Below are 21053 nucleotides of genomic sequence, written 5' to 3'. Positions count from 1 at the left end.
TTTACAATAATATAGCAACTGAAATTAGAAAACAAGATGAGAGGTAAAAGAGAGTTGTGGGGAGAAATTTGGTTCAATAGATCCTGCAAGCTCATGTCAGCAAATGATCAGGCATTTGGACTTGTCTAAGAGTAATGGAGACTCATGGAATACTTTAAAGACGTAGTATGATCAATTTTGATTTTAATAAAGATCACTTGGACTATAACAGGGTTGAGTCTGAACTGAATGAAGGCCAGGTATCCAATTAGGAAGCTGTTGTCATACCTTAGGAAAGACTTTAGTGGTTTATACTAGAATAATGGCAGTGAGGTTGAAGAGAAGGGACTGGAAAGATTTTTATGAGATGGAATAGTTAGACCTTAATGGGGTACTGTGACATATTTAAAAAGACTATAAATTCATTGATACTCTTTCTGCTGAGAGATTTGTTCTACAGCTTCTCCTGAATTTGAGTATGCTCTGTAGATCACTGGCAAATATGGCAGAAGTGACCCTATACCAGTTTCTGGACCCAGACCTTACCTAAGAGACGGGCATCTTCCATTTTTTATTTCTTGGAATGTGTGCTCTTGAAACACAATCACCATATTTTGAGAAGTGCCAGCCAAATGGAAGAAAGGCCATACATAGGCAGTTGCTCTAGTTGACAGTCCCAGCTTAATTCCTAACTGACAGACAGTGTCAATGATCAGCAATGTTAGGTGTGCCATCTTGGATGTCAAATCCAGTGGGGCCTCCAAAGAACTGTATATAGCCCCAGTCAGACCAAAACTGCATGAGAGGTCCAAGCAATTTCCACCTAGCTGGCCAATCTGACCCACAAATCTAAGAGATGATAATACATTGTGTCTTAAGCCACCACTCTTTTTTTAAGCCTCTAAATTTGGGGGCATTTTGTCATACAACAATGGAAAACCAAAATAGACATAGGAGAAGGCAGCATCAAGGATGGTATCTAGAATTTTGGCTTTGGCAGAGATTGAAATTAATCAGTTACTGCTGAGATGGAGACGAGGAGCATATATATGAACAGTTTTGGGGAGAATGGGTATGGACAAATGATGCATCATAGTAGGAAATACATATTTTGGAACTTCATTAAAATTTTTCTCTAGTGTAATGTGAGTTTTCTCTATGGCATTAGCAATCTGGTTTTAAACAGATTTGTATTTTATAAATCCCTATCTCTAATACCTCTTAAAATAGTACTATATCCTCTGGGGCTGGAGTTGTGGCTCAGTGGTAGAGTGCTCACCTAATGTGTGCAAGGTCCTGGGTTCAATCCTCAGCACCACATAAAAATAAATAAATAAAATAAAGGCATCGTGTCCAACTACAACTAAAAAATATAATTAAAAAAAAAAACAGTACTGTATCTTCTTTAAAAAAAAAAAAAAAAAAGAAGCTACCCTTCTCAAAAGTATCAGGAGGAACTGGTACGAACTCTACCACATTTAGCCCCTGTTAATGTAGGGCTCAACTTCCAGGTCTCTAATTCATTCATCAAGTATTTACATATCCTCTACCAAATGCTCAGCATTTTCTGAGAGTCATGGGCATAAATATGAGGGATGATGATATCTCTGCCTTTATGGTGTTTTTACATTCTAACTGGCAGGCAAAAGACAAGTGAAAAAAATAATTATCAATTTGAAAAAGCAAATAGATAAATAAGCAGGATACTAACAAAGTGGTTGAGGGAAGTGGAAAGAGCTGGCTGTGGGAAGAGGAACAGGGTTGGTAGCCATGGGACCAACCAGAGTACAAAGGCCCTTGGACTGTTAAAAGTTTGGTCAGAAAATTTTTAACCACCCAAGGAACTGAAAGACTTGTGTGCTTATAGATTCATGATTAAGAAACACATGCATACAATACAAAGTTGGAGAGAGATACAGAGTAAATAATCCTGTGCAGGCCACATTGAGGAATTTGTGTTTTTATTCTAAATAAAAACAACTTGCAGAAACCTGGATATAATCTGATTCATGTTTTAAGAAGATAACGGACCAAACTGATAGGGTAAGAAGAGAGGTGGAAAAAACTGACGAGAAACTGTTGTAGTGTCCAGGAGAAAGGAAAGTGGCCTGGACAAAGGCTCACTCTAATTTTCTCTTTCCTTACATTCAATCTCTTTGTAAAGTGCAGATGGAGGCTTAGTAGAAACAGACTACCAATTATCCTCAAGTGCCCAAATACAAATAAGATTCCCATGTATTTCTGCTTTGTGTAAATATTTGAAATCTTTTTTGAGATTGATGGTGTTTTCTACTTTTCTCTGCAGATCAGTCTACTTCCCCTAAACCTGAGGTTTCACTCTAGCAGGAACTAAGAACATCTGTGGTCTTGCAATCCACTGAACCAATTAGTAACTTTCATGCCACTTCACCATAAATAGTTTGTTGTCTGACAAGTTCCTTGGCAACTGGAATAGGTAGGAATGGAAGATACAAGAAGAGGTACAAGACTTTTTAGGGACTCTGCTAAAGATTAGTCCACTTTTTAATTTTACTTTTTGTTGTTCAGCTGGGCCATAGGACCTGGACTGCCAACAAAACTAAAGTTTAGTGTAAGGCATCCTTGTTTGCCCTAAATCCAGTTCTCTTATCTTGGTGCCTTTAAATTTCTCAATAACTATGTCTGAATATTCATGAATAACCTTCAATTAAGCAAGGTACCACAATTCAGCTGATATGCTTAAAAAAAGTCTTTTTAACATTCAGAGGATGATGGCAAAATGTGAAGAAGGCTCTTTAGTGTTACTGGTAGTTTTAAAAAATGGATATTTCATATAATTTCAAAAGTGATGACACATGCCTGTAATTTCAGCTACTTGAAAGGTTAAGGAAGGAGGACCGTGAGTTAGAGGCTAGTTTTAGCAACTTCGTGAGAAATTTTCTCAAAATAAAAAGTGGTTGGGGGTATAGCTTAGTGTTAGAGCACTTGCCTAGAATGCAGGAGGCTCTGGGTTCAATTTCTAGCACCCTTCCCTGTCCCATAGAATAATATAGGTATCATGACTTCTGATAACTTGAAGCTACCAGTATTTTCCTAAGGCATCATCTATTTAGTCAATTGAAAATTGTTTCACCAATTGTTACATAACCAGATTTAGTAGTCTTGTAGGATTTGAACTTGGCATTTGTCTTAAGAAATTTAATTTGGTCACAAATATATAAAAATCCACTTAAGGTTGTATGTAAATTTAAGTGACTTTCTTATTTCCCATCCCTCTACAAGGTCCATTGGCCAATATAACATCCTTCTATGGGGTGAAGAATATAAAAAATGGTTATATTATTTCTTCAATCAGAATTATTTAAGTGTGATGAATGAAGTTCTACTAAGATTTGCCTTGAATAGCTCTTATCCAGCTATATTTAAAAGTAAATTTTGAAGGCAATACCAATTTTTTACTGGCTGCTGGGTATGCAGACCTATCACATGATGAAAACACTGATTTTTCCAACTGTCAATGCGTGTAGGAAAATCACTGTCTAGAAGGCCTCTGCAGAGTCTGCTTCTGAGTTGAAAACATCTGTTACTAACTGTCTCCTCACCAAAGCTGGAAATTTCAATAATTATTCTAGAAAAAGGGGTGTGGGGAGAGATGAGGAAGGCAAAAAGGGAAGTGTTTCTTCTGTGCTCATGGCTTAAACCATTTTGTGTACTGGTCAGTTGCCATTTTTATAGCTGATTTAAATTATAGTTTCCAGTTGGTGAATATCTGCTTCCAAGTCAAATCTGACCTTCCAGTTTATTTATGCTAAGTGTGACTTTTTAAAAAAAGCCTTTCCCTGCTCCTCCCAACCTTCCTAAGTTACCCATTTGGGCATGCACTATTACAGATAAAACTGAGATGAGTCAAATTTAACAAAGTTGACTTGAGCAAGAAATAGGGCAGGACTCTGTATCAAATATGGTTCTGAATGCCCTTACGTATAAGGTACTGAGTTGTATCTATAACCAGAAAACCAGAAAATGATGCACAAAGATTACCTGATTGGTTCGGTTTGTTGTTTGTCTTATTGGGGCATATAATTTGACAGTCTTCAACCTGAGATTGACTGAAGCTCAGTTCCTTGGTTAGCAGGGTACATTCTTAAGTTAAAGATTACAACAACCTATTCTTAGGTTAAAGGTTTATTAAGGAAGATAGTAGTAGGCTATTAAATATGGAGGATACTTTGGATCAAATCTTATTGCTCAAGTAGAGAGCTAGGTTTAGGTTAAATTTATTTCAATTTACAATTCTCCCACCTCTCTGTGGTCATCATCTTATCCTTGAGAGATTGACAAAAATGATGGGCATGGGCCATAACACCAGTTTCTTCAATCATCATAATCAATCTGTTTGATTTCAGTATTGTGTCCATAACTTTACAGTAGTAGATGACTCATATGTCTTATATTATTATTCTAACTATAATGAGATCAATGTGAAAACAACAGCTATGTATGGGCATTTAACACTTTAGATGAGCACAAAGAGTGCCAAGAAACTGCAAGAGAAGTCTCCATCAATCAACTGATCAATAGCAAACAATTAAAAATTCAAGTATCTGTGGCCCACTGATTAGAGTTTTTGAAGTATGATGGAAATTGAGAAACAGAGTGTTATGGTTTGTATATGAGGTATCCCCCCAAAGCTCCTGTTTCTGCAGGAATATTCAGAAGACAGATGATAAGATTGTGAGAGCTGTAACCTAATCAGTCCATCCTAGTTTGAATGGACTGACTAGTGGTACTACAGAAGGGTGGTATATGGCTGGAGGAAGGGGTCATGGGGCATGCCCCAGAAGGGGGCATGTTCCTTGTGGTCCTTTCCCACACCCTCCTCCTTCCTGACTCCACTATGAGAAGCTTTCCTTTGCTGGGCCCTCCCCACGTGAGGCACTGCCTCACCTTGGAACCAGAGCAATGGAATTGGCTGTCTATGGATTGAGACCTCTGAAACTATGAGCCCCAAATAAAATTTCCCTCCTCTAACTTGTTCTTATCAAGTATTTTGGTAAGACTGACACAAAAGCTGGCTAAAACAGAAATTGGTACTGAGAATGAGGTTATTTCTTTGACTAACTTGAACATATAGGTTTGGAAGCATTTGAAGCTGGTCTGTAGGAGAAATTTTGAAAAGTTAAGAAAGGGCTGGGGTTGTGGCTCAACGGTAGAGTGCTTGACTAGCATGTGTGAGGCCCTGGGTTTGATCCTCAGCACCACATTAAAATAAATTTTAAAAAAAGGTATTATGTCTAACCAATAAATAAATAAATCTTTAGGGAAAAAAAGTAAGAGATGCAAGCTGTAAAATTCTAAAAATTTTAGAATGTTGTAAGCAGAACTTAACAGACAATTTTGGTGGGAGCTCAGAAGAATACTACTGATAGGAATGCAGACCATGCTCATGAGGTTTCAAAGAAAAATGAGGATTCTATTGGGAATTGAACTAAAAGACACTTATGTTGTATTGTAGCAAAGAACTTGACTACATTTTTGCCTATGTCTTGAGACTTTGTATGAGGCTGAATTTAAAGATGACAGACTAATCTGGTGGAGAAAATTTCAAGGTAGCACAACATTCAGTCGGCATGGATATTGTTGGCAGCTTTGAGCCGGGTTTACTTTGAGACTCGAGCAGAAAACAGGGCAAAATTTTTTTCTTGTTATTTTTAGATACATATGACAATAGAGTGCATTTAAAAATTTTTTTTTTTAGTTGTTGATGGACCTTTATTTTATTTATTTGTATGTGGTGCTGAGAATTGAACCCAGTGCCTCATGCATGCTAGGCAAGTGCACTACCACTGAGCTACAACCCCAGCCCCAAGTGCATTTAGATATATTATACATACATGGAGTATAACTTATTTTAATTAGGATCCCATTTTTGTGCTTGTAGATGATGTGAAGTTTCACGGTGGTGTATTCATATATGAACATAGGAAAGTTATGTCAGATTCATTCTACCATCTTTCCTATTCTATCCCCCTCTCTTCCCTTCATTCCTCTGGGTCTAATCCAATGAATTTCTATTTTTCCCTCCCCCACCCTTATTGTGTGTCAGCATCCGCATATCAGAGAGAACATTTGACATTTGGGTTTTGGGTATTAGCTTATTTCACAGCATAATAGTCTCCAGATCCATCCACTTGCCAGCAAATGTCACGAAGTCATTCTTTTTTAGGCTGAGTAGTATTCCATTGTGCATATATTCCACATTTTCTTTATCCATTTATATGCTGATGGGCACCTAGGTTGGTTTTATAGCTTAGCTATTGTGAATTGAGCTGCTATATAAACATTGATGTGGTCACATCACTATAGTATGCTGCTTTTAAGTCTTTTGGGTATATACCAAGGAGTGGGATAACTGTGTCAAATAATGGTTCCATTCCAAATTTTCTAAGGAATCTCCATATTGTTTTCCAGAGTAGTTGCAACAATTTTCAGTCCCTCCAGCAATATATGAGAGTACTCCCCAACCCCCACATCCTCATCAACATTTATTGTTACTTGTATTCTGATAATTGGCCATTCGGACTGGAGTGAGATGGAATCTTGGTATAATTTTAATTTGCATTTCTCAAATTGCTAGAGATGTTGAACTTTTTTCCATATATTTATTGACCATTCATATTTCTTTTTCTGTGAAGTGCCTGTTCAGTTACTAGGGCTAAAAAATTTAAAAAACTTGCAGTTTGGATGAAAGAATGCATGTAAAGCTGTGGCTGAGGAAGATGTGCTTGTTGAAGAAATTATAGCACCTCAAGAGATTCTAAGTACTTCACACAGAGACAATAGGAAAGAGACCTATCTCAGGAATTTCCAAAAGTACACCCATTGCAGTTTCCATGGTACAGAAAATTCCTTTAGGACAATATCATAGGGGTGCCCTGATTGCATGGCGTACCTAGGAGCTGTTCCATCATTCTGAGTCATGCAGGCACTCAAAGGCCACTGCAGCTATGATTCCAGGGAGCCCAGGTAGTGTGTGAGCTGGCAGTAGACCTTGGCATTATCCACCTGGTGCTAAAGTTAAGGAATGCTCAAGTTAAGGGGTCATAGAGGCTTCCACTGAAATTTCAAAGGAAGGCCTTGAAATCCAGGTGAAGTGTCACAAGGTCAAACTCCCTGAAGGATGCCCCTAAGAAAACAGTGTGTTAAACTGTAAAGGTGAAGCCAGATCTAGAATGGAGACCTCAGGAATTAAGAGATGCTAGTAATTTGGACTGTCTGCCGAGGAAAGCTGCTGGGTGCAGAGAGAACCAGGGTAAAAGAGAGGAATGTATGCTACAACTGACAAGACCCAAGGATTGGAGCTGCCCAAGCCCTTCGAAAATAACATCTTGCTGGGAATGGTGGTGCATGCCTGTAATCCCAGCTGACTCAGGAGGCTGCAAGGAGAACTGCAAATTTGAGGTCAGCCTAAGCAATTTAGCGAGGCTCTAAGCAACTTAGTGAGGCTCTAAGCAACTTAGTTAGACCCTATCTCAAAAAAAAAAAAAAAAAAAAGGCTGGGTATATAATCTCCAGTACCAAAACAAAATCAAAAAAACATCTCACAGACAAGTATCCTAAATGCTGTACATGGAGCTACAGGACTTGTTTACCCAGTTGGATTTTGGTGTTGCCTTGGTTCAACCCTTCTTTCTATGCCCCCATCTCTCCCTTTTTGAAATGGAAACGTTTACTCTGTAGCATATGTTGGATACATGTAAGTTATCTTTGATTTGGGCTCACAGTTGAGTTTGTCTTGAGCCTCAGATGAGATTTTGGATTTGGATTTATGACAATGCTGAAATTATTAAGACTGTGAGACTCTTGGAGATGAACTAAATGCATTTTGCATTGTGAGATGGACAAGAGCTTTTTGTGGGTAGGGTTGAATATCATGGTTTGGATGAGGCATCCCTCTAAAGCTCCCATGAGGTGAAATGATTAGATCATGAGAGATGTAACTCAATTAGTCCATCCTAGTTTGAATGGCTGGGTAGTAACTATAGGCAGGTAGGGATGGGTCACTGAGGGCATGCCCTGGAAGAGTGCATGTTCCCTCTCCCCAACCCCTCCTCCCACCCTGTACTTCTTAATTCTGTCATAAGCTGAGAAGCTTTCCTCTCCTGGGCATGATATAAGCAATCATTCATACCTACTTAGGTAGTTTCCAAGTCTCAAATATTGTTTGGAAGCACAAAATACTTCGTGCAGGCATCAACCAGACAGTTTTTCTATACCCAATAACAATCAGGTTATTGACCAGAAAGGTTGCAATACTTCTTTTCACAAGCGTTGAAAAGAAAAAAAAGGTGATATTTATTTTTATTTTTTTGGTACTGGGATTGAACTCAGGGGCACTCAACCACTGAGTCACATCCCCAAGTCCTATTTTGTATTTTATTTAGAGGCAGGTTCTCGCCAAGTTGCTTAGTGCCTCACTTTTGCTGAGGCTGGCTTAAACTCTGAGCCTTCTGCCTCAGCCTCCCTGGCCGCTGGCATTACAGGTGTACGCCACCACGCCCTGCAAAGTAGTAATATTTAAAATTCCAAGGATAACATTCTATTCTTTGGGAGTTTCTTCCTTTCCCATTTCTTGTTTGTAGTATGAAGAGGAACTGGCATTAAGAGATTAGTTTTCTGATTTTTTTTTTTGGCATGAACCCACGGAATCAACAATCACTCTGGTTTCTTGCAAGATCATAGTTTTGCTACATTAAAGCCATCCAAAGATTACTATTCTGTGGAATTCCCTGTGTGGAAAGGGAAGGGGTTAGAATGGCAGAAAACAGGAGAAAAGGCCTACATGGTGACAAATTTTCTGTATCTTGGGAAAGTTATGTCATATAATGCCACAATTCTCAAAAAAAAAAAATTCCCTGGTTTTATTTTAAAGGCTGCAACAGGTGTACAGTTGCATGTGTCAGGAGAGATCCTTTTGAGTTGTGAGATGTAGAACCAACATTCAAGGCCTTGAAACTATGGGACAGTGTGAGTAATGACAACTTGGTAGAGTATTTTCCAATGAAGAGCAATCTTTCTCTGATGTCACTTGTAGAAGATGCAGTCTCTAGGTTGCAGATTGCGAAAGATCTGGTTACCATTACTTGGTAGGCCACAAACAACTTCTATTCTTGGATGAAAATACACTCTGGCATTAAAGGCTTACAGCACTTATTTAGGACAGTAGTAGATGTTTGAGGCTTTATTATTTATTTTTTTAAAATATTGTTTAGTTGTAGATGGACATAATACCTTAATTTTTTAAGAAAATTTTTATGTGGTTCCAGGGATCGAACCCAGTACCTTATGCATGTTAGGCAAGCACCATACCATTGAGCCACAACCCCAAGTCCTGAGGCTTTATTAACAAATTGGGTATGGATTTTCCAGTAACTATTTCATAAAAGGGCAATCTACATTTTTCAGTTGGAAGTGGTTATGACTGCTATTAAAGCCAGGGGTAACACCTTTGGCCAAGGCAATACAATTGGCTGACTTTACTAAATTTCAATTTTAAAATATCATTGTGTTCACGGTATGGTTTTGATGAGGTGTCTCCCCAAAGCTCCTGTTTCCGCAGGAATATTCAGAGATGAAATTAAATTGAGAGCTGTTTATCCTAGATTGAATGAACCACCTGGAGTGGGGGGGCAACTACAGGCAGGCAGGGCATGACTGGAGAAGATGGCTCTTTGGGTGCATACACTGGAATGGTGCATGTTCCCCGTGGCCACTTCCCACACCTACCTTGACTTAAGCTGCTTTTCTCCACTGAGCCTTTCCCCCATGATGTGCTGCCTCACTTTGAACCCAGAGCAATGGAGTCAGTTATCTATGGACTGAGATCTCTGAAACCGTGAGCCCCATATAAACTTCTCCTCCTCTAGAGTTGTTCTGGTCCAGTCGTTTTAGTCACAACTGCAAAAAAGCTGACTATAACACTCACTGAGGGTGTCAACTGAATTAAGTCCATCTGTAAATGTTTGAAGGGTCCATTAGGTGGTGGAAGTTTTTGTTGTCTTCCCAAGATTATGGGTTTGGCAAACCAAAAATTGATTATAAATAATTTTGGCAATTATAAGACAATTATTCCACCAGTATTTTTTAATCATTTGGACTCAAACCATGTTGATCACTTATATAAGTGATCCTCTGACCAGAAGCAATAAAAGTACAGAGACTCTTAAACTTGCTCCTAGTATCCTCTCAGGAGGAACAAAAGCATTATAAGATGGAGTGTGCTTTTTCATCCAGTTGTCTGTAGCAGTAGAGAGGTTGGGGAGCTTTTGAAGAGATAATTCTAGAACTGCAGAATATTGAATTGCTCCAAACAGAATCCATTTTTTAAAAAATATTTATTTTTAATTATAGGTTGACACAATATCTTTATTTTATTTTTATGTGGTCCTAAGGATTGAACCCAGTGCCTCACGCATGGTAGGCGAGCACTCTACTTCTGAGCCACAACCCCAGCCCTCCAATTTGTTTTTGACATTTTCTGAAGCCTTCAAGAAAGCAGAAATTTCATTGGCAACAGGATGAAGTAAAACTGTACTATTCATGAATTGTTTATGTCAGATAGTGTTACATGTAGTTGCTTGGATATAAATGGAAACCATCCATGTATGCTCAATTAACTACTTCTTAGGTGAAACTTTTATTTACTATTCCATATACAAATTAGCTAACTCATGATTGATTGCTGAGCCAACTGGTAATAGGATGGAACACATACCAATTAATAAACTGGCAGAATCCTTAAGATCTGATTTTCAATAGATGTCACAAATGCGTTAAATCTCTTCTGGACTTGTTTGACACTGCTTCTTATTTTTGCAGAAGAACCAATTGCTACACCAAATAGTACATCATATTCAAACTTGCAAATTGCTACAACTTCAATTTGTGTTATTTCTGTTCTATCCTCTGCAGTTTCTTGGGGGATAAAGTAATTGTGGTGGTGCTCATCTCAGACACGATGCAGGCAGATCACCTTTTGACTTCTGCAGCTGTCAAGTTGGTATGTAGTACATTGGTTAAGAAGCACAAAGATAATCCCAAGGGTTATTTCAGTGAGTCTCCCATGCCATACCAGATCCCTAAAGTCCTTTGCTTTCCTTCTGAAGTCTTCTACTGGACCAATTACAGATCCTTTGGTCCCTGTTCCCTGTAGAAATTGCTGGAAAAAATAACTGGAAAGTCATAGTTGTAACAGTCCATTCTCTCCCGACAGGGTTTATGGCTGCCTGGTTTTTCTGGCATTTTAGTTGTGGCAGGAAATGGTCTTTGATATATTTTGAGTCCAGATGCTTCACTGTGATTCTAAGTGAGCTCTGTAATCTGCACTGGTTCTTCCTTCTCTTGCCTGCAGGATTATATAATGGACGAATTAATCTTCTGCAAAAAAAACAAAAACAAAAAAAACACCTCAGAGACCCAATCTAAAAGTCAACAATTTTTCCTACCTTTCCTTTGTCCCACCTTGAACAAGTTTTGAAAGGGTTATTAATATCCTCCTTCCATTCTGTTTTTGTCATCCATTTCAAGCTTCCCCAGGTCCCAATGTCATATGCATAAGTTGGTAGAGGTCAGGGAGTCTCAGATTTTAAGTTCCTATGAGAATTCTAAAGTTCTGGAAAAATTTTTTGAGGAATTTCTGTTAGATTTGGATTCTCTTATGCTGGCTCTAAGTTCTGTCTCAGAACATGGGGCAGAAGAGATGGCAGGTAACCTTGGTTGGTCAGAAGGCATCACTCTATTTAGCATTTGTCTTTTTATCTTCAGAGAAAAAAGGCAACTGGATAAAGGGTTAGTGGAATCAAGAGTATTTAGATAAAGACAGAGAGAAGAGTCAGGGTTTTAGTTCAGTTATTAAAGTACAGACCTCTTTCATCATGCCCTTAGTTTGTTGCTTAAAGCTTAACTCCTTTTTCTTTTTCTTTATTTACCTTTCTTTTTACCTTTATTTATTTTTATGTAGTGCTGAGGATTGAACCCAGGGCTTCACACATGTGAAGCACGTGCTCCACCACTGAGCCCCAATGCCCAACCCTTAACTTTTTTTTAAAAAAGAGAGAGTGAGAGAGAGAGGGAGAAAGAGAGAATTTTTTTTAATATTTATTTTTTAGTTATTGGCAGACACGACATCTTTGTTTGCATGTGGTGCTGAGGATCGAACCCGGGCCGCACGCATGCCAGGCGAGCGCGCTACCGCTTGAGCCACATTCCCAGCCCCTTAACTGCTTTTTCAAAAAAAAAAAAAGGAAGCAATTTCTGATGCATTAGATTTTCTAGATGTGTCTACACAAGAATTAAAAAATATACCCTATTGTTTTATCAGTTTTTTTTTTCTTTTCAGTGCTGGTAATTGAACTCAATGTCTTGTACATGCTAGGCAAGTACTGTCCTGTTTTAGCAGTTTTTTTTTTGTTTTGTTTTGGTGTTGGGATTGAACTCACTGCACCCAATCACTAAGCCACATCTCCAGCACTATTTTGTATTTTATTTAGAGATAGGGTCTCACTGAGTTACTTAGCGCCTTCCTTTGCTGAGGCTGGCTTTAAACTCACAATGCTCCTGTCTCAGCCTGCTGAGCTACTGGGATTACAGGTGTGAGCCTAGGTAGCTGGCTTTTAGCAGGATTTAAAAAAAAAAAATCTGTTTTTCATATGACTTGTAATTCTCTCCAAATTAAAACCAGTGCCACTGCTTTTCTAAGTTGTTTAAAGTTAGATTAATCCAATATCCCCAAAATGCACATGTTCTGGGCCCATAATTTTAATACATGAATCTAGATGGGAGTCCCAGAAAGTGGAGTTTTACAATTCTTTAATTGTGAAGAACCTATAAATAATTGGAGAAATAAACAAAACCCAAAATAAGCAAATAAACAAAAAACAATCTATCTGAGTCCCTTAACTGGATCTATTCCAGTTAAAAGTGTTAAGTCCAATTTGACTTGAAACCCAATTCATATTTTGTCTGTTAAAAAACAACTGAGGCGTCTTAACTGAATCCAATTCAGGAAAGTGGGGTGGGAAGAAAGTAGGGTGAGGGGAGAAAGAGAAAAGAATAACAAAGTTTGCTCAGATAAACTTGTAGAGCTGAAAACCCGAAATGAGTGGAAGCATGAGATCCAAGAAACTTAACCCAGGGCCTTTAGATGCTTTAAGACATCAGCAGGCCCAAAGTGCGGTTGTGGGTAGTTCGTGCAGAGGCTTGATGCTTCTGGGAAACAATGTAAGTTCTACTTTGGACCCTACTAACTATGCCAATTTGTTAAACAAAAAACCAAGATGAATTAACTTTAAAAGCTTATTTAAACAACAAATACATGGAACTAGGCAGTGCATCAAGCCAATAATGGTTCAGAATGCCCCGCACCTACAACGTGGTGAACTGTATTTATAACCAGAAAAACAGGAAATGTACAAAGATTACTCGAGTAGTGCAATTCAGCACTTGCCTAATTAGGGCGCAATTTGGCAGCCTTCAGCCCGGGACTGGCTGAGGCTCAGTTGCTTGGTTACCAGGGTATACTCTTAAGTTAGGTTACGACCTGTGTGCACATCAAGCTAGGGTGCCGGTCACTCATTTTGGAGGCTACTTGGGGCCAAATTTTCTCCAGCATGGAAACCAGTTTAAGTCAAATTTACTTCCCAGAACCCATAAGAACAGCACGGGGCACGAAGTGCTGTTCTTCTCTGCCATGTGGACAGGAGCAGGCGCCAAGCTGCAGCGTGCGACCGAAGCTGGCAGCCCCCAAGAGGCGGCCCAGATCGGAGTTCCGCACCCACGTGGCCACACACGCACCTAACGGCTCAAGCTCAAAGTCCAAGGGCAGCGGCCTGGCTTTGGCCCTTGGATTTAGCGAGCTCTTGCCCAGGCCGCGGGAGTCATGAAAGTGACAAACGCACCACAGTCAGGGTCCCACTTCTCTCGCGCAACTCAACTCCGGGCCAGCGCGCCGCCGCCCAAACCACGGTGGCAGAGGACGGGCGGGGAACCGGAAGCCAAAATGGCGACATCCCGCCCTCCTCTCGCGACTGGCGAGGAAAGAAAAAGGTTGGGCGAACGACAGGGACGTAGCCAATGAGAGGACGGGGCGCGCGTGACTGGCGGCTCTCGCGGCCTCTCCGCAGGCCCCGCCCCGGCTGCGGAGGCTCGGTCACAGCCCGCCGCGCCCTCTCCTCTCGGCCCTCCCTCCCCGTCCTGCCCAGCTCAGCTCTTCCCGTCTGAGGTGGCGGTCGGCCTCGCCTCCCGGTCAGCTCCATTTTACCTCTCCTCCGCTCTTCCCTTTCCCTCGGGCCCCAAACGGCTTGAACACCTTACCTCCTTCTTAGGGTGGTCGCAGAGCCTCTGCGCTTTCTCTGTTCCCGGATCCTCGATCCTCGCCCTGCCCCGCCATGAATGAGGAGTACGACGTGATCGTGCTGGGCACCGGCCTGACGGTGAGCNGGCGTCCCCTCGCCCGGTCTCCCGGCCTGGCCGCGACTCCCTTCCCAGCCGGCCACCCGGGTGGCGGTGGATGCACCCCCCGGGCACAAGACGGCCCAGCGTCCGAGACCTGCCGGCCTGAGTCCCCTCGAGGGCTGTCTTTTCGTCGTCGGCCTTGGTTTTCGGGGAGGGGGACGTGGCTAGTGGAAATGAACAGGTTTGAAGGAAGCGGGCATTCTCCAAATTTGCAGCAAAACAGCAGGAAATGGAAACCCAGGCGGTGCATCTGTGGAGCTAGTCAGTCGGGTAGTAACGGCCGAATAAAAGCAGGTGAGAAGAAGCTTCACCCTTCTGCAGGAATGAAGAGGAAAGGGAAAAAACCTTGCCCTGGGGTGCCGCTGCTCCTCCACTTCCCTTTTGGGTCTGTGACCTATCCCGATTGGAAGCGGAGAAGCACTAGGCAGAGGGGGGAGGGTGTAAACCGCTCGCAGTGGCGTTTCCTATTTAGTCTGCAGCCACTGCTACTCAGTCTTGGCCGCCAAACCAGGGAGGTTTCGTGACAAGTCATTGAATAGTTACTTCTTTCTAATTGCTAGAGTTTTAAGTTTTTGAAGAAAATGCAGAAATTAGCTTTTCTTTCTTTTTTAAGTCCCTCTTCCTCCCAGTAAGTTGATTCCTTTAAAGCACTTTGTTAACCCACTTACTGAGCATCAGTAGAATTGGAAGTTAGTTTTCTCAAAACTTGGATGTTAGATGCTTTTGCACCTGCATCTTTCCCTTTTGTTTGGTTTGCTTCCTGCCTCCACTGTCTCTTCTGAATGCTTTGTATTAAGAAACTGATGGGTGATGGATTGCTAGAGGCCAAGATCTTTCTACTACTCAACTCCCTTCAGGGAGTTAGAAGATAAATCAATAACATGAAGAGTGAATTACTAAAACACAAATGCAAAGCATATCTAATACCATAGTAGGTTTATTTTTCTGTGCATCTGTCTGCTTAGAGATCTTTAGATAATATTTTGCAAATAATGCAGGCAGGTTTTGTATCTAGTACCTTTTCTGTTGCTTTTTAAAAGAAAAGAAGGACTGTTCTTGCAGAAGAATTCCAATTTGTAGACAGAAACATTTAACTATCAGCTGAAATTTTGACAAGGCTACTTCATTATGAATACTGATCCAGATGAACACTGTAAATCTTGTGAATTCCTTATAGCCGGACTTCAAATGCCTGAGTCATTTAATATAAATCACTTCTTCAAGTTTGTTGAAATATGTTTTTTTAGGATCAAATTAATTTTTATAAAGATAACACTTTATAAAATAACTATTTTTGATTTCTCTAGGTAAGAGAAAACTTTTGACGTTTTATTTGGCTAATTTTTTTAAAGGAAAAAGTTATCTTTCTGTTTATAGTAATTTATGATGATTGTTGAACACTCATTTCTTAATATTTTATTATATTTGACCAGTCCAGAAATAGACTTGTGACAGTCTAGGAAATAGTACCAAACAGATGCAGTTACTTCTCCAGAAAGTCATTTGGTCGTTTAAATGTGGGAAATTTGGTTGAATTTCTTTTTTGATGCTAAGTTAGGAAGAATGTTGGATGCCTAAATGAATAGGCCTACCCTCTACAGGTTTTTGTTTTTGTTTTTTTAAGTACCTAATTGGGATCTCAAGCTGAATTTAGTAGTTTGTGGTGGATTTTGGCCGTTGGAATGTGTACTGTTGCTGCCAGTGTGTTGTAAGAACCAGTTAGTTCCACTCTTTTTTTTTCTATGATTATTGCTAATCTTTCAAATTTACTCATGATTCAGGTTAGTTGAACATAGACAAGTGAGTACAAATCCATCATCATGCAGGTTTCCACCTGCCTAGTTCAGAAGCATCACTTTGTATCAAAGATGATACACAGTCTTATAGGATAACAAACAAGATAATATACTTCATTTAAATTTGCATTTGGACTGTGAACTTTTTGATGAATGGTGGATACATACTTACCATTTTTGGTTGTCATTTTATAGCTATCGATGATAACTCTTTAATCTCCTGTTAGTTTCCTACATTATTTTGTGAGATGTTCTTTTGAGAATTATATCAATCACATTGTTACCATCATTGGTAGGAGTAGTCACAACAGGGGGATTCTGAGTTTTAGTGATACTAGGACTCAGATGACTGGCAGTTCAATGAGGAGAACTCCAAAGTTAAAAACCTTCAGTTCCAAATTAACTTTGAGTATCTAGAGTTAACATGCAATTTATTTCCTTAATTTTTGGCTTCTAAATATTTAGTGCCTAAGATTTAAGACCCTAATAAAGGCATATGTTGTCAGGTATGGATACTACATATTACATGATGTTCCCTTGTGTCTGTACTTTGACTGTCAGAAACTTTTACTTGTAAATAAGTGTGAAGAACTGTTGGAGATTTTTATATTGCTTTAGTGGCATTGTTTATATCAGTTAAGTCTAATTAGCTCATATTAATTCACAATTTTTTCCATTTTATTTATTGTTTTTACAAACAATAGATTTGCTACAACATGCATATTGAATTAAAAAATTTAACACATTTCCAAAATTTAAAAGTTATACTATAAGGAGTCTTAGGACTGTTGTACAATAATGTTACAAATGGTATAAAACTGTAAAATATGAGCCTGCTGTCAGATAACATCCATTAGTTACATTTAATCCACAGATATTGATAGTAAAGAAAACCTAAAACCTATATTGATAGTAAAGAAAACCTAAAATGATTTGGTTAAAAACTAAAGTCTTTATTCTGTCTTGGGGAAAAAAATGAGTGTTCTATATATAAGGAATTGTGAGTTATCCCTTTAAAGAACTATAGCTTTTGGGTAAAAAACTTTCTAAATGATATCAAAACTTCTTTAACAAACTAAAGAATATTATTAATTTACTTTATAACTAATTCACATCACGAGGATTAATTATTGTCTTAAGCTATAACCAAATGAAGCCATTAAGACCTAGTAAGCTCTGTAGGAACTTTGACCCCCACCCCCCTTCCCCATACTGGGGATTGGATACAGGGACATTTAACCACAGAACTACATCCCCAGCCATATTTATAGAGAGAGGGTCTATATTGTACTATATAATATATCCTTTTAGCAATGTAGAAATAATCTTTTATTATTGGTTTAGAAGAATCAATGGACTTGCAGATTTTTTATTAGCTTCAGTTAACTTTTGTTGTATTTGTTCCAGGTGATAACTTTGAAGGTAGTTACTGTCAGCTCTTTGATTCTGCTGCATCATTCAATTATTGGGCCCCTTTATTTTAGTTCTCAGCTTTCAGTGATTGCTTTAAATCCAGTAGGTCATACTTTTTTTTGCAGTGGAGTGTGAAAAGTTATATGTGGAAGCTATGCAACATTCAAAAGTTGTTTGCTGTGATTTTTCTCTTCAAAAGTTTAACCCTGAGTCTACTTTGTTAGCTGGGAATATGAGGGGTCTTCCTGTTTTGTTTTGTTTTTTAATTTTTTTAAGAACCTACTTTCAAGATATAAATATTATTTTACTTTCACATATTATATTGAACTATATATGTTAGTACTTTATTTAGCAAGTTAGCTGTTTTAGATGATATTAGGGCTGATTTTTGTAGTTGTAGAATACTTTCAGTTCTGTTTACCAAGATATCATTAAGAAAATGAAAACCAAGCCACAAAATGGAAGAAAATCTTTGTGTTCCATGAACCAAGGAAGGACTTAATAGAATATTTAAAGCACTTTCATAAGGCAATAAGAAAATGACAGGAAGCCTATAAAAAGTGAGTAAAAAACTTGAAAGGAAACTTATTAAAAAAAGATATCTAGTCTTCATCAAATACAAAAGTACTGAACTTCATTAATTAATAAGAAATTCATCTTAATGAGAATGGGCTAAAATTAAAGACAACATCAAGTTTTGGGCAAGGATTTGAAACTCCAAGGACATTTTTCATATAATGCTCTCAAAAGCATAAATTATACAACTATTTTGGAAAGCTGATTCACAGTATTTGCTCTCCTTGATAGCTAGCTACAGAAATGTATACTTGAAAGTCATGTTAGAGTGTTCATAGAGCATTGTTTGTAATAGTCAAAAACTGGATACTTCCAACTGTGGACCAATAGTAGAAAGGATAAGGAAAATGTGGTATGTCCATTCAGGGGAAACTTTTACAGCTTTGTTACCCAGTGTATAGTCCATAGATTAACTGAACTTTCAGAAGCTTCAGGATCTGCTTAGGACGTGCCCCAAATCAGGATCTACACTTTAATATTCTTTGCTTGCAGGATTAGATATTCCTTCTGAACTGGTATAGAACAGTAAATATTTTAGGTTTTTCGGGCCATATGATCTCTATCACAATTACCGAACTAGGGAAGTGTGAAAATAACTGTGCATAATATATACATAAATGGGGCATGGATATTTACCAATAAACCTATATTTAAAAACAGTAGTCTGCATGCTGAATTTGGATCATGTACCTTAGGGATCCCTGCTTTGTGGCAATGTGAATAAACAAATTAGACCTCACACAAAACATGAATGAATCTTTTAAACATAATGTTGAATAAAAGATGCCAGATCAAATAAATACCACATGATTCCTTTTATATGGAGTTCAAAAACAGAACAAATTGTTGCTGTTAGAAGCCATGAGAGTGATGATGGTGGTTATGAGTGAAACGGCATGAGTGACTTTCAGAACATAATGTTTTGTTTCTTGAGTCAAAAAACTATGCATACTTGTATACTAAAAATGAATCTGATAGTTTTAATCACTTAAGAAATATCAAATGAATACATACATTATAGAGGAAAATTGAAAATTGTATGAGTTAAAAAATAAATATTTCAAAGTCAAATAGATTATTTGGGGAATGAGATTATACTTCTCTGCCATATAGGGTATTTTGGGCAAACTTGAGAAATTCTAAAATTTATAAATATATGTGGAATTTCCTTTGTCTTCTTAAAAAATTAATCACTGATCCACAAAATTCTGGTATATGGAATTCTGTTGTCAGTTTATTAATGGTTATCCTTTATCTTGGATGCTTTTATCCTGGATGCTTCTTCCTTAGGGCTCTATTTCTCAAACATTTTGGTGTAGATTCTGTTTCCACTCTTAAAATTGAAGATCATAAAAAACTTGTTTATAAGGATTGTTTCTGTCAATATTAGACATCAACAGAAATAAAAAAATTAATCTACTTTAAAAACCAGTAATAAATCCATTACATGTTAACATGCTTGACAATTTTATTAAATGTAACTATTTTTCAAAATTAAGATTTATGAGATCATTATTGTCTTACATTTTCTGCAGATCTCTTTAATGTCTGACTTTATAAAAACTCCTGTGTTCAGTCTGTTGTGATGATTGTCTATCTGAAATTTATGAAAATAATGAGACCACACAAAAGTGTAGTTGGATCCAGAAAGGAATATAATAATATAGTCTTTCAGATTCTTGTTGAAATTCTTTTACGTACATGAAAACACTAGCATCAATTTTTGAAAAGATGAATTGCAATAATAACCCAACAACTCATCAATGGTTTGGTATTCTTTTTTTTGTATGTGGTACTGGGGATTAAACTCTGGGACACTCGACCCCTAAGTCACATCCCAGCCCTATGTTGTGTTTTATTTAGAAACAGGGTCTTACTGAGTTGCTAAGCACCTGGCTTTTCCTGAGGCTGGCTTTGAACTTGCCATCCTCCTGCCTTAGCCTCCCGAACCGCTGGGATTACAGGCGTGTGCCACCATGCCCAGGAATGGTTTGATATTCTGATACATTAAAATCCATTGGTAAAGTTTGCACTGTGAATTCCCTTTTTTCTCCTGCATGATTTTATAACATTTTTTCCTATGTCATTTGGAAAATACGCAAATCTTTCCAATGTTAACACATTTCATTTTCCAATTAAAAAAAATCATATTTGTTAATACTGTTACTGAAATGTCATTTAAAAGTCAGTATTAGGGACCTGACATACATGCCCAGGTTTTCAAAAATTCTAATTATCATTCACAGTTTTAACTTGTTATTGGCAAGAAATAATGTCAGTTACTTTCCTTTATATTCATTTTTGAGAAAATGCCTGACAAATACCTAAGCCTAATTAATCATAGTTTGTCAGTCAGTTGGTTTTTAAAATCAAAATGATGATCTGTGAAAAAAGTAGCTAGCTCAGCTTACTTAATCCTGAGGTGTAAGTAATTTAAAATGTGTATTTCCCATTTTATTATACAGAAGATAAAAAGACATATTAAAGGGTATGCATTTTAATAGTTAATTTCCATGCTTCATTAAAGGTATCTCTTAAGCAAGTGCCTGTTAGAGAAGAATGTAATGACTGCTAGTTTAGAGCCTCTGTCTTTGTTTTATCCACCATCGAGTTTGCATCATCAGTGCAAAATGCAAACCTAGTTTTTTAAAAGTGACTCAATGTTCTTGGTGTTATTATGAAAATAGTTTTATCTTGGGACCCACTGGGATCCAAGAGCACACTTTGAATCTTGGTTACTTCAGAGTTTTCTTCATAGAATATGTCATGTTGCATGAATATAACCAGGATCCCCCCCCC

The 21053-nt window shown here is 38.2% G+C and overlaps 1 protein-coding gene across 1 annotated transcript in view; it reads left to right on the top strand.

Annotated features, from left to right (window-relative positions):
* Positions 1 to 14009: 14009 nt before the first annotated feature.
* The window catches only part of Gdi2 (GDP dissociation inhibitor 2), a 27246-nt gene continuing 20202 nt past the window's right edge, over positions 14010 to 21053 (top strand). Inside the window, exon 1 of the mRNA XM_015495165.2 lies at positions 14010 to 14447. Coding sequence (XP_015350651.1) covers positions 14403 to 14447 — 45 coding nt within the window. The 5' untranslated portion in view covers positions 14010 to 14402. The remainder of the gene's footprint in view (positions 14448 to 21053) is intronic.

The sequence above is a fragment of the Marmota marmota genome, unplaced genomic scaffold (assembly GCF_001458135.2).
Source record: "Marmota marmota marmota unplaced genomic scaffold, marMar, whole genome shotgun sequence".
NCBI classification, from domain to species: Eukaryota; Metazoa; Chordata; class Mammalia; order Rodentia; family Sciuridae; genus Marmota; species Marmota marmota.
The sequence above is the reverse complement of the archived record's forward strand: the minus strand, read 5'-3'. Positions and strand labels throughout refer to the sequence as shown.